This window comes from Nerophis lumbriciformis, linkage group LG02, assembly GCF_033978685.3.
Source record: "Nerophis lumbriciformis linkage group LG02, RoL_Nlum_v2.1, whole genome shotgun sequence".
Taxonomy (NCBI): domain Eukaryota; kingdom Metazoa; phylum Chordata; class Actinopteri; order Syngnathiformes; family Syngnathidae; genus Nerophis; species Nerophis lumbriciformis.
The window spans coordinates 53772411-53784857 of NC_084549.2; the positions used below are offsets into that span (position 1 = coordinate 53772411).

At 38.9% G+C, this 12447-nt stretch overlaps 1 protein-coding gene across 3 annotated transcripts in view; it reads right to left on the reverse strand.

Annotated features, from left to right (window-relative positions):
• Nucleotides 1-12447, reverse strand: part of birc6 (baculoviral IAP repeat containing 6) — a 195409-nt gene that overhangs the window by 65504 nt on the left and 117458 nt on the right. For all 3 annotated transcript variants that reach the window (XM_061964628.2, XM_061964627.2, XM_061964626.2), the window contains exons 52-60: nt 12235-12343; nt 11733-11963; nt 8466-9303; nt 5666-5809; nt 2021-2150; nt 1648-1779; nt 1407-1565; nt 1159-1332; nt 157-356 (exon numbers count right to left, since the gene is read on the reverse strand). In XM_061964628.2, the coding sequence (XP_061820612.2) occupies nt 157-356; nt 1159-1332; nt 1407-1565; nt 1648-1779; nt 2021-2150; nt 5666-5809; nt 8466-9303; nt 11733-11963; nt 12235-12343 (2117 nt within the window). The remainder of the gene's footprint in view (nt 1-156; nt 357-1158; nt 1333-1406; nt 1566-1647; nt 1780-2020; nt 2151-5665; nt 5810-8465; nt 9304-11732; nt 11964-12234; nt 12344-12447) is intronic.

Here is a 12447-nt window from a genome sequence, read left to right on the forward strand (position 1 = left end):
TGTTCAAAATAAATATTCTTAAATTACACTTATGGTGTGGTGCTACATAGAAAAATAAAATAAAACAACTTTCTCTGACCCTATGTATTGTCTGTCAACCAATATTTGTCTAATTTAAGTAACAGTTCACGGTCATGAATTTGTGACAAATCTCACCTGCTGAATGACATCAGGATAGAGCATAGGCAGCCTCTCTGCAATCAGAGCCAGGCCGCCCATTCCGGCAAACACCTGAAGTGGTGATTGGATGGGGTGTGTCTCGAGTAGCGTCTCATCAGTTGAGGCATCAAGACATTCGTCACATGGTAACATGGGCTCGTCTTCTGTGCAGCTGTTCAGCATGTCAGAATGATCAACTACAAGGAGAAAAAGGAGAGAATCTGTTGAATTGTGATTTACTGTTCATCCCCAATTTTCATGAAGTCACCGGTTGCTCACGTCTGTGCCAAGCTTAATTGAGCTTGGTACCTACTTGTCAGCGCTGCATTTCACTGCTCAATCTTTATTAGACTTAGACTTAGACTTCCTTTTTCATTGTCATTCAAATTTGCACTTTACAGTACAGATAAGAACAGAATTTCGTTACATAAGCTCATGGTAGTGCAGGATAAAAAAGCAATAAGGTGCATATATAAATAAATAAATAAATAAATAGGTTACTGTACAGATAAATATATTGCACTTTTTCACATGCATCCACGTTTATGGATGTATGTTATATTGTCTTTTTTATTCCAGCGAGTTAATCCATTTTTTTATATATATTGTTACAAGTTACATTTGCGATTATTAGCAATTATTTTCGAGTTAGCTATGAAAAATGTTAATTTATTCATGATTAAATATTTTAATCGTTTGACAGCCTTAATACAGATGAACTTTTTGTAAAAAAAAAATCTTGCATTTGAAATACAGTAATCGCAGTACAGCGTATTTTTCAAGTGTATGCAGCAACTTACTACCAGCGGCGTTCATGTGCTCGTCTTTTCGTGTCGTCTACAACAATGGAACACCCTGTTGGCTCTTTGTCCTTATTAGCTCAAGCTCGCTATATAGTCTGTCCTTAACACAGACTTTTACTTTTAACTTTTTGCCGTCGAAAAGGTTTGGGATGGAGAAGAATTGCTCTGTTCATTCTCTAGAGACACATTTTAGTACCTTTTTCTGTGCGCAAGCGCTTGAAGGAGTCGGTTTTGGAAAGGCCAGGGTCAGAAATGAGCTTGGAGCCCAGTCTAACTGTGAGGTTGATTGACTGATAGCCCTGCGGCATCTTGCGGTCATACAGTAGAGTTAGTAGCTGGGCCAGAGTCATCTCAGGGGGCAGGGGTTGACCTACAGGAGGATGAAAGAAACAATTTAGATATCAACACATGTCAGGCAGCATGTTAGCCTTCATTATAGACGACCTGGAAGTAGCTTGTGGTAGAGGTGGAAAACAGGCACACTGATGGTTTTGGCAGATGGGTCCACCGATGAAGTCGTCAACTTGTCGCTCATCACTCGACCCCTTCTTGATGGAGGTCGAGGAGGGGTTGATAGAGCTCGCTTGGACTGGGACTTCAAACCTGAGAGAAAATATTTACAATGTCTCATTCTTAACTCAGATCAAGAAGTTAAGTGGAGGAAATATAAAACTGAATAGAGTACCTGAGGCCACAACCACACTGTAGTTGTCCTGGAAGCCACTGTCCGCTTTCATCTTCTCCTTCTCCTCATGATTCTTCTTCTCCTTGTCCTCCTTCTGTTCACTGATCAGCTTGGCAGTAATGCTGGGTGTGTCTGGATAGGACATCATGAATCAAAACTACAGTACTGTAAATAAATTAATCACAGTGCCTTTTACTGCTAGGTTGAAGTGGTGTAAGTAAACTGCAGGCAGCATCAAAAAGACCCTCGTTTCTGGCACACAATCAGCCAGTACTCATATTACATTTACTTGGTACAGTGTCAAGTGATGGAACATGATGTTGTCGGTCAGTCACCTCAGGCCAAAAGAAACTATTTCCTGCGTGAAACATACCAGACACACGGTCCAGGACTTCAGCCAGAGTGGTGGAGATAGGTAAATGGAGCGTGCGGTACTTGTGGCCTGCTCCATACATGGGATGTTGGATCATGTGGCTGGTAGCGTTGATGCGTCCTTTGTATAACTGAAACAAGAGCATAAATTATTTTCTGTCTTGGGATAAGGTGATTGGATCGTGGTTTGAACATTATTATCTTTGATGTGCGTTTATGAAATGAAATGTGGTTGTATATTGGCTGTCTGGGAAGGACTTGGACTTCATGGTACAACAAATCTCTCAAAAACATGATCAAGCTACACACATATTGACTTAAAATGTCATTTTCTAATTCCCTCTGGGTGTTAAAAAATAAATGCTTTATTTGAATACAATGAGCTCACTATAAACTACAACTTGGCAGGTAAATCTGGGCTGTGTTTTATTAAACAAAGCTGTTCTGTCAAAATTAGATGACTGGAATAAGAGCAGTAGGATCCTTGGAAGTAACAGCAAACTGTTATACCGCCCCCTTGTGGTCTGAGATTAACATTATTTGGACTAGAAGAGTCACACTAAACAATAATGCATTGTATTTGAAACAATCAATCACAGATTACAGAAAAGAAAGGTGACATGAAAGTGTACAGGAAAGTGCACCGATATGATGTCTAACCAGATATCGATGATTGACGGGTGGGGGCAGCAAAACACACACTTATTGCAGCTGCCTGTCATGTGGTCGCTCCTCTACAGTTCCATTAGGGATACAAAACAGGAATCTAGATCAATGTGACATCATACATCAGCTTCTGCAAAGACGTGTGTAAAAACTTAAACGTTCTGCACGTTCTACAACAAGCCTCTGCAAAGTTAAAGGGGTCTTATGAATGCAATGCCAACTTTCCTTACCTTTTGGTACCTGTTCCTCTGTATTTGGGATTCCCATAAGTCCCGGAAATGTGACATTGAACCATGCAGGCATGGCAGAGATATTTATAAAACAATATTGTCTTCTTCCAAACAAGCAGTTTGGAATTTGAGACTTTAGTGACGTATTTTGCCTTAGTTACGTCAGCGGATATCTCCATACATGTACAGTACATGGTAGAGGTTGTAGTCCAAAGTTCAAATCAATAAATTCTTTATTTTCTCTATCCTCTTGTTGTAGCGCAGACTGGCTCGTACATGCACATGCATGATAAAATCCTTCGCTGTTGCCGTTTCTAATTAAAGGTACGTATAGTTCAAACTTATATCGGTCAGTGGACTCCATATGGAAGCGCTAAAACTACTACATAGCTGAAAGACAAGTTTTGCTGCATTATTGTGGCGTGGCAAGCAAGCTAGCACTGCACCAACAAGGGCCTGGCTTATGACCTAAATAACTACTGCCAACCTTCAAACACACGCACACCACCACAGATGCTTTTTACACCTCTGACAACTCCCTGCTTCTCTCTTGAACACAGCTGCCATCACAAATCAGTCCTCTCTTCTCTCTTTACACAAACAAATACATTTCAACACACCCAGTTGTCAAACTCCTGACATTTTTCAGACAACACAAATCATCAAGAATGGTGACAATGTTTTGTATGTGGACTTATTTATAAACGTATACACATGGTGTAGCCTGAACGATAATCAATTTGATCAATAAATCTTGAGTTTTTTTTGTTGCGGACGATTTAAAAAAAATAACAAATCAATGTTTTTCTCCTCTTGCTTCTGCATTTTCTGCCCCCAGTAGCTTCCAACCTTCCCATTACTTCATTAGTGGGGAATCACACGCTTATCAAAACATGGCTAACGCTAACCCAAATGAAGGTGAGACGTTTGTTTCAAAGAAAAGACTAGTACTGTCAGTGGTTTAGATTTGCAGCAACAGACGTGACTGCACGCTGCAAAGTTTGTTTAAAAAAGACAGCAGCACAATGGTGGAATGATTTATACAAGGTACCATGTAAGATAAGAAAGAAGAACAGTGAAAAACGATCACTAAAGCGGTCGCTTTGCACGTAGCTAAAGATGTGGTTCCAATGATGCCTGTTTTTATTCAACCATTAAAACGATAGTCATTTCAATGCTACATTTTTATTGAAACAAGTATTTTATTCAAGACAGAAGATTTAAGCTCATACTTTATCAATCTCAAAGTTGGAGTTTATCTAATTGCACGCAATGGTATGCTACACTTTTGTTTACGAAAGTATTAAGACAGAAGTTTTGCATTCTGTAGTAAGCTCTAAATTGAAAACTGTTATTAGATTAGGACAATGCATATTGATCCACATATGAACAAAAGCATCACAGTAAATATGCCAGAACAGCTAAAATTAATCTGTTTCAGTTTAGTTTTTTGAAAATTATTTTCTACAAAATCCAATTTCTATATGTCCTAAAAAAAACAACACTTTATTAAAAAAAATATTTTGCAAAGAATAAGATGCAGTGTCATTTCAAATTACTAACTTTTGATCAAATACAAGAAAAACGTGTTTTCAATTATCTATGTCATTTGTATTAATTGGTTTCTTTAAAAAGTAGGGAAAACAAATGGAAACAATCATAAATCGATTTTTTGGTGAAAAAACAAATCACAGATTTTATTATGTAGGCCTTATCGCCCAGGCTACTACAGCATAGTGTCTTTACACTGTTCTTTTTTATGAAAATCCCCGGCAACTAAATCCTTGTGTTTTGTCTGATTGTGAGATAGTAAATAAAGTTTCTTGACATAATAGTGGGGGGTGAGGGGGGTGGCGGCGGCACTGCAGTTCCATAACGTGCTACATTTACTCGATTACATTTACCTATGTAACTTTTAGGATACATTGTACTTGTCAGAGTAGTGTTTTTAATGCAATTTTACTCTAAAGCAGAGCTTCTTAAATATTTTCTGTTATGCCCCCCCAGGAAGAAGAAAATATCCCCCCCACACCAGTGACTATAAATAGTATAATTTGTTTATAATATTATTATAACTATAAGCATAACATTGTAAGTTTATTAACATTGTAAGAAACAACACACCAGTCTTTCCTTGTCTCCCACCATGGTTACAGTGAAGCCAAGTGCTACATACGTGTCGTCATATTCTGGTACAATAACAAAAAAAACATGTTCCCCGAGGTCACACTCGCCAAGGGGGGCCCGCCCCACTATTTGAGAAGGCCTGCTCTAAAGTAACGGTACTTACTTGAGTACAGCTTTTAGCTATTCTACCAAGCTCTGGTTCCTAGTTATGGCATTTTGTGATTATAAACAGGCTCCTATGAATGAATGAAAAACATAATTTTTGTCTGTTTACGAATGATTTGCTGGAGATGATGTTACAAGGTGCGCGACAGTTAGTGTGTGAGATCGGCATCTGTACTGTGTGCTGCACTGCTTTAAGCCTGACAGCTACACCAAGGAGGAACACAGTAACGTTGCTTTTTAGTTCACTTCATTATGTGACCATAGAAAAAGAAAATCACCACCATGGAAGTGAACAAGATCACAATAAAAAGTTCAGCTCCCACAAATCTGTCAAAGCTAGCTCAGGTGGTCTAATAAATGCATAAGTGATTTTTTTTAAAGTTGTATGTTTTCAAACTTGTACAAATAAAAAGCTGCACAAAGCTTTAAAACAAAATGTTTAAAACAGAGCTTCATACCGGGCAAGGAGACTGCAGGAACACCGTGACTTTCTCATCCTCCAGCATGAGCTGCAGGAACAACCTTCGTATGAAGCCGGAGATGTTTCCAGAGATAGGAACGTTACCTCGCTGTGGTGCCGACTGGAAGAGCTCACAAAGAACCTGAAGCAAAAACAAAAGACAGGGGTCAATATTTTCAAAATAAGTAAACAGGGAACCCGTTTATGTCGACATCTTGTGACAACATGTTGTTGTCACATTTATTCGTGACTTTGTCCACAGACAAAAAGAGAATAGCTGATAACACCTTTGTGTATGTTTTTATTTAGATTTTATTTTTTTCACCTAATGTTTTATCCTCTTATCTGGTAATGGGTCAAATTATACTGAGTCATTGATGCATTATGAAATACCAGGAGTTATACTGTGTACCACGATGTCTCAAAGTGTGTATCACTATAAGAAGAAAAACACCCGATCAATACAGCTGCTGTGTGGTTCACTGTGAAGCACCACACTGTGTTTATCAGGAAGATACTTTCAGCTCAAAAGTGAAAAAAGCTCATACTGAAAGAAGTCGGAGGATCTAAATAGAAACTAAAAAAAGGAAACATTTCAAAGTGCGGGATCATGTTGATCTTACAGCACCAAATAAAAGTATATAGTATTTTTTTCCTGTTTACTATTTGTCTAACTGAACAGAGTTGCACCTTTTATTTACTTTCTGCAAAGCTATTCATTTAAAATATTTATTATATTTGCTCAGTATTAATTTTATTTGCAGGAAAATGTTACTTTTTCAATCAGCAGATGGTGCTTTTATGAAATAACAACACTCTCAGTACAGTGCCAATACAGCTAGTGAGTGTGCCACACACTCACTGAAGCCTCATTTACCCATCACTACTACAATCTAACAGAGCTGATGAACTGAATTAGTTAGTTTTGAGAAATTATGCTTAAATGCTAAAAAAAAGATTGCTTTCAGGGAAAAAAAGTACGTACATTTTGTTACGTGCTGTGGAGAATCCAGGTTAATACTCTCATGCTTTTATTTTAAAGCATACATCACACTAAACATATTTTAATGTTTTGTAGTTAGACGGCAGTTATGTTTGGTGATATTGGTGAAGTTAATAGTACATCACAAGTCAACATGAATAGACCATTTTTAATAGAAATTATCCCTTTGGCTCTCACATTTTATGTTGACATGACCATGTATGTTGACGTCAACTTAAGCAGGCACTTTTTTTGTACCAATATACTGATTGGAAAATGACGCTTCAGCTATGAGTGTGCCACACAGTCATTGGCTGTGCTGGATTAAAAATGCCACAACCTTTGACCTGCAAATACAGTTAATACTTGAAAAAAGGACAATAATATTTGATAAAGAATAGCTGTGTAGAAAGGAATAAGAAAGGTGCAACTCTGGTCAATGAGCCAAACAGTAAACATGAAAATAACATTTATCTTATGTGGCACTATAAAATCAAAACGATTACATACTTGGTAATTGTTCCCTTTTTGAAGTTGCATTTAGATCGATGATGGCAATTAATAGCAATGTCAAAGACAGCACACCGTTCGTTTGGCCCCTTATGGTACGAGCTGTCAATCTTCGTGATAAATCCAGTTTGTCGCTTCACAGTTCAACAACACACCAGCTGGTCATGTTTTTTTTTCTCTTAAAGCAACACACACACACCAAGGCATTGAGGGACACTGTATATCTCCTTAAGTTTCGTAATGCATCAATGCCTCAGTATCGTTTGACCATCACTACTTGGAAGGAAAGACTGGACCAGAACGTTGGGTGATCTCCAAATACAGGTTGTTGACAAACAATCTGTCGACTTAAAGAGGAACTGCACTTTTTGGGGAATTTTGCCTATCGCTCACAATCATTATGAAAGACATGACGGATGGATTTTTTTTAATGCATTCTAAATATTAAATAAACGTAAATAAAAGTCAGCTTACAGCGGAGCCAATCGGCGCTCCACTATTTTGCCCATAACATCCAATAAATAACCATTCAAATACTGTCAGCAATATCTCCATTTGCATTTTGTGACTTGAATATTAACCAAGTATTAGTGATATTGTTATTAAAAGTGCTAAAGTAGACAAACTATTTATAGGGGCACAGTGATCCCTTCCGTGTGTCCCTATGTTTACATAATCTAGTGGTATGCTGTTTCCTTGCACCCTGTAAATTTATTCTAGATTATAAATCATGCATCTCACCAGGACAGAAGAAGTCTGAGTAGGTATTCTGACAAGTTGGTACACTTTGACAGCCGTTTAGGACCCAAAACTGGCGAGGATGACACGAAAAGACACTTAATCCCCTCTACCCCCACACCTTTTCTGGCTCTCATGAAGTCTGCAGTGATTAATAATCAGTGATGAGAAAAATAAAAAAGTAAACATGAAAGTAAAAATGATCAAAATACGTAAACATTAAATGTTATTATGAATGTGCCCGTTACTACATTACATTTATATTTACATTATGTATATAAAACCTCAATGGAGGTGTTTTTTTTAATGGGCTGTATAGGCGGAATACGCGGCTCCCATAGGCTCCATCGTAAGCAGACTTTTGATCGTATTTATCTAATATTCAGAATGCAAAAAAAAAAATGTATACAATAATACATCATGTCTCTCATAATGATTGTTAACGATAGGCAAAATTCCCCAAAAAGTGCAGTTCCCCTTTTAACAGGTTCTACTGTGCTGAGCGATATTCATGTTGTCAAAGTGCATAGAATAAAATGTATTCCGCTAACGAGGGGGAAAAACTTGCCTGTGCCATGAGTCGCTGGTTGTTAGGGTGACAAGAGATGCACTGAAGAAAGAAAGCCACTGTGGAGTTCTCCAAAACTGTTCTTTGCTGGGTGGAGAGTCCTCCAGTGAGACCAGAAGACGCTAGGGAAAAGCGTGAGCCTGAGGGTTGGGATGGGGATGTGGCAGAGGTCGACCCCATTGGCTGACACCCTGAGTTTCCGCTAGCACTGGAGTGGCACAGCAGAAAGAGCAGTGCCGTCCATAGAGGGTTGACCTCTGGTCCTCCTAGCCAGTCCTTCATGGCATGACTGTTGCCCACCTCCGTGAGGAAGTGCAGCACTGGAGCTGCAAGCTCTGCGACAAGCACTGGGCGGCCATGAGCAGACGAGGAGCCCGGCTGGTACTGGTGATGGCGCCTATCAGACACAGCAGTGGGAAGGGGTAGGTCGGCATTGGCTAGGAGGCCAACACAGAACTGGGCGAGGCTGCGAACCAGCAACGAAGGCAAGCCCGAGTCCAGCAGCTGCTCGATCGCTCCAGGAGACTGAGAGGCCGCTGCCAATGTAGTCAACTGAGACTCGGACAAATTAACTGGCGGCCTCGCATGCTTCGAGTCGTCTGTCAGTCCGCTAGTGGTGGCGGCGGCGTTGTGCTGCTTTTTGCCATCATCAGTCATGGCGAGTCGGCGCTGCTGGACGTGAGAGTGACTGGCGCTGGGTGTCGATACGATACCCATCCAGGACATAAGCAGGGAGAAGTAGCGAGGATGGATGTGACACATGGAACACAGGAGGCTATCCACAGCCTTTTTCAGCACAATGTTGCACGGCAAAGACATGGACCAGTTGTACAGCAGTCTGGTGGAAAAGAGAAATAAATCATAAGAACATGAATGATGTTACTCTTTAATGCGGATACAACTACAGTCGCATGCACTAGTGGCCAAGTTCAAAGTTAACAGTCAGAAAAACAAGCAAACTGTTGGGAGATCATTTCAGTCTTTCCCTAAGCCTTTCAACATGCATTTGTGCAGCTTGGCTAACTTATGAGATCACTCCTTTACAGTTACATTAGTCAGAGTGAGAGGGTGTGTGTGTGTGTGTGTGTGTGTGTGTGTGTGTGTGTGTGTGTGTGTGTGTGTGTGTGTGTGTGTGCATGTGGCAATAACACCATTGGCATGCACAGAGACATGTGCAGTATAGCCAACTGTATTGTAATTACCGTATTGTTCGGACTATAAGTCGCAGTTTTTTTTCATAATTTGGCCGGGGGTGCGACTTATACTCTGGAGTGACTTATGTGTGAAATTATTAACACATTACTGTAAAATATCAAATAACATTATTTAGCTCATTCACGTAAGAGACTAGACGTATAAGATTTCATCGGATTTAGCGATTAGGAGTGACAGATTGTTTGGTAAACGTATAGCATGCTCTAAATGTTATAGTTATTTGAATGACTCTTACCATAATATGTTACGTTAACATACCAGGCACGTTCTCAGTTGGTTATTTATGCGTCATATAACGTACACTTATTCAACCTGTTGTTCACTATTCTTTATTTATTTTAAATTGCCTTTCAAATGTCTATTCTTGGTGTTGGGTTTTATCAAATAAATTTCCCCAAAAAATGCGACTTATACTCCAGTGTGACTTATTTATGTTTTTTCCTTCTTTATTGTGCATTTTCGGCCGGTGCGACTTGTACTCCGGTGCGACTTATACTCCGAAAAATACGGTAAGCATGTTTCAATCAGGGTGTTATGCTCCCCCCATACTGATCCCATGTATTTATGTTGTGAAATCAAAGACATTTACAAAAATACATTTTGTTTTACTTTTTAAATGCAATGAATATAAAGTTGTATTCTATTCTATCTTAAAAAAGCACCACAAAATCCATTTAGTTGAGACTACAGCTGCCAAATGATTAATCTTTTGACCAATTTTTCAAATAGTCGACTAAATTACCGATTAGTAAACTGTGGCGAAAGCATGCCGGCACACAGCTTTGCTGCTTGTGTAATGTTTAAACCTGCTTATTTTGTATATAAATGAATTATGATTAAAACAGTTCAAAACAGGTTAAAAGTTTCAAAAGCTTCTTCTTTGGCATATACAGTAAAGCATTGCGTCATTTACGGTTTTAGAAAGTGTACTAGACTAGTACTAAACTACTTAATTGTCTTTTAGTACATATAATTGATCATAAACTCAATAGTACTCAATAACTAAACAAAAATTAAAACTACTATCTCCTACGGTTCAATTATTTGGTTTTGGCCCTCAACGTCCTCCTGTGTCCAGGGAATTATTCTCAATGTGTAAATGATAACAAAAACAACAAAACACTGTTATCGTGAAACTAACAATATCAATCTAATCACTCTGGTATCGATCATATACCGATATTACCCTTTGAATTGACACTACCGATGTATGGATATATAGATCATCCTTTCCTTTACCTTTACTCCTGGTCGCTACACAGCAGCAGACATCGTTATATTATCCTCTGTACAACTCTTTATTAATTTACTTAATAACTTCTTGTTAATAACTGCTTACTTTCTGCTGTAACACGCTTCCATCTACACTTCTTAAGCTTTACTAAGCACTTCTTTCTTCTGTTGTTTCAGGCTATCTTTGCGGCTATCTTAACAGCTAGCTTAGTGATTAGTAGGGAAAAATATATTCACATTCAAATATAAATTTTTATTACAATTCTGAATTGATTTAAAATGTTCAAGAATCTATTTTTTAAAATAAGTTTTTAGGCCATACGCAATTAGCTGTCTCTGTCAACCAGGATACAAAAGTAAATGAAGTACCAAACAGAGGGTATCGTCTTTTATGATCAGTATTAATCTGTATTGGCCAGTCACATACTTTTTCACGGAAACTGGCTGATACCGATCGATGGCTGATTGATTAGCGCATCCATAGCTGTGACGTCAACAAGATAAGATTCAGTTTGTTTAAATGAAATAATGTATAGGCATTTAGATTTCTCATGCTACTACACATATAATAAAATTGCTTGACCTAATTGGTGAGTGGACGGTGCCACTGAGGCCCCCCACCTAAATAACGGCAAGGTAAACATTAACATTGTTGTCAATAAGAAGTTACCAACACAGAATTGTTAGCATCTTTTAAGTACAATTAGTACAATTGTTTATAAAAGTTAAACTGTTCAAGACTAATTGCAAGCAAGGACTTTTCCTCACATGAAATGTCTTCGTGCCTAATGAAAAAAGTAATATAAAGCAATGACTGACTCAAAAAGTTCTGTGTCGAGCAGCGTAGGAAGGTCGTAGTCAACAGGCAGCTCGTAGCTGTGCCACAAGATGGCTGCAACGCAGTGCAGATGGGACGGTGAGGGCATGAGGAGGCCATACTCCCTTAAGGAAGCAGAAGAAGAAGCACGGCTGGTGCTGGAGTAGCCCATCGGGATTTTCAGAGCTGCAACCCGTGAAGAGTCGTGGACCCACTGCAGGAGAGCCTGGATTCTGGAGGGGTAGAATTGAGAGCACATGATGACACGTTTGGACGATACGACCAGACCAATTCCTTGTCCTTCACTTCGGTCTTGGCAGCACTGCCATAGAACGCAGCATTGTGATAGTAAAAGATGACAAGGATAACATAAAAAACATGTTTTACGATCAGCTTATAAGCCTCTTGAGAATGTCACCTTAATATAAAATGTTTTGGTCTCATTCATTATCTGAACAAGTAAGAACAAACAGTAAAGTTCAACAATCCAAGTGATTCATGCACCTGTCCTTGGTTCCTGAGTCCTGAGTGGTGCCCAACTGGTACAGAATGTCTATGGTGGAGTCTGAAGACAGGCCATTTAGTCGACCAAACAACAGAGGACTGTTCAAGTCTAAGAAAAAAACAAAAAAACAAGATGATGGTAAAGATCAGCAAATAATGGACATGCCCAGCAGGTGGTCAATTTGAAGTAGAAGCACAAGATCGCTGTATTTA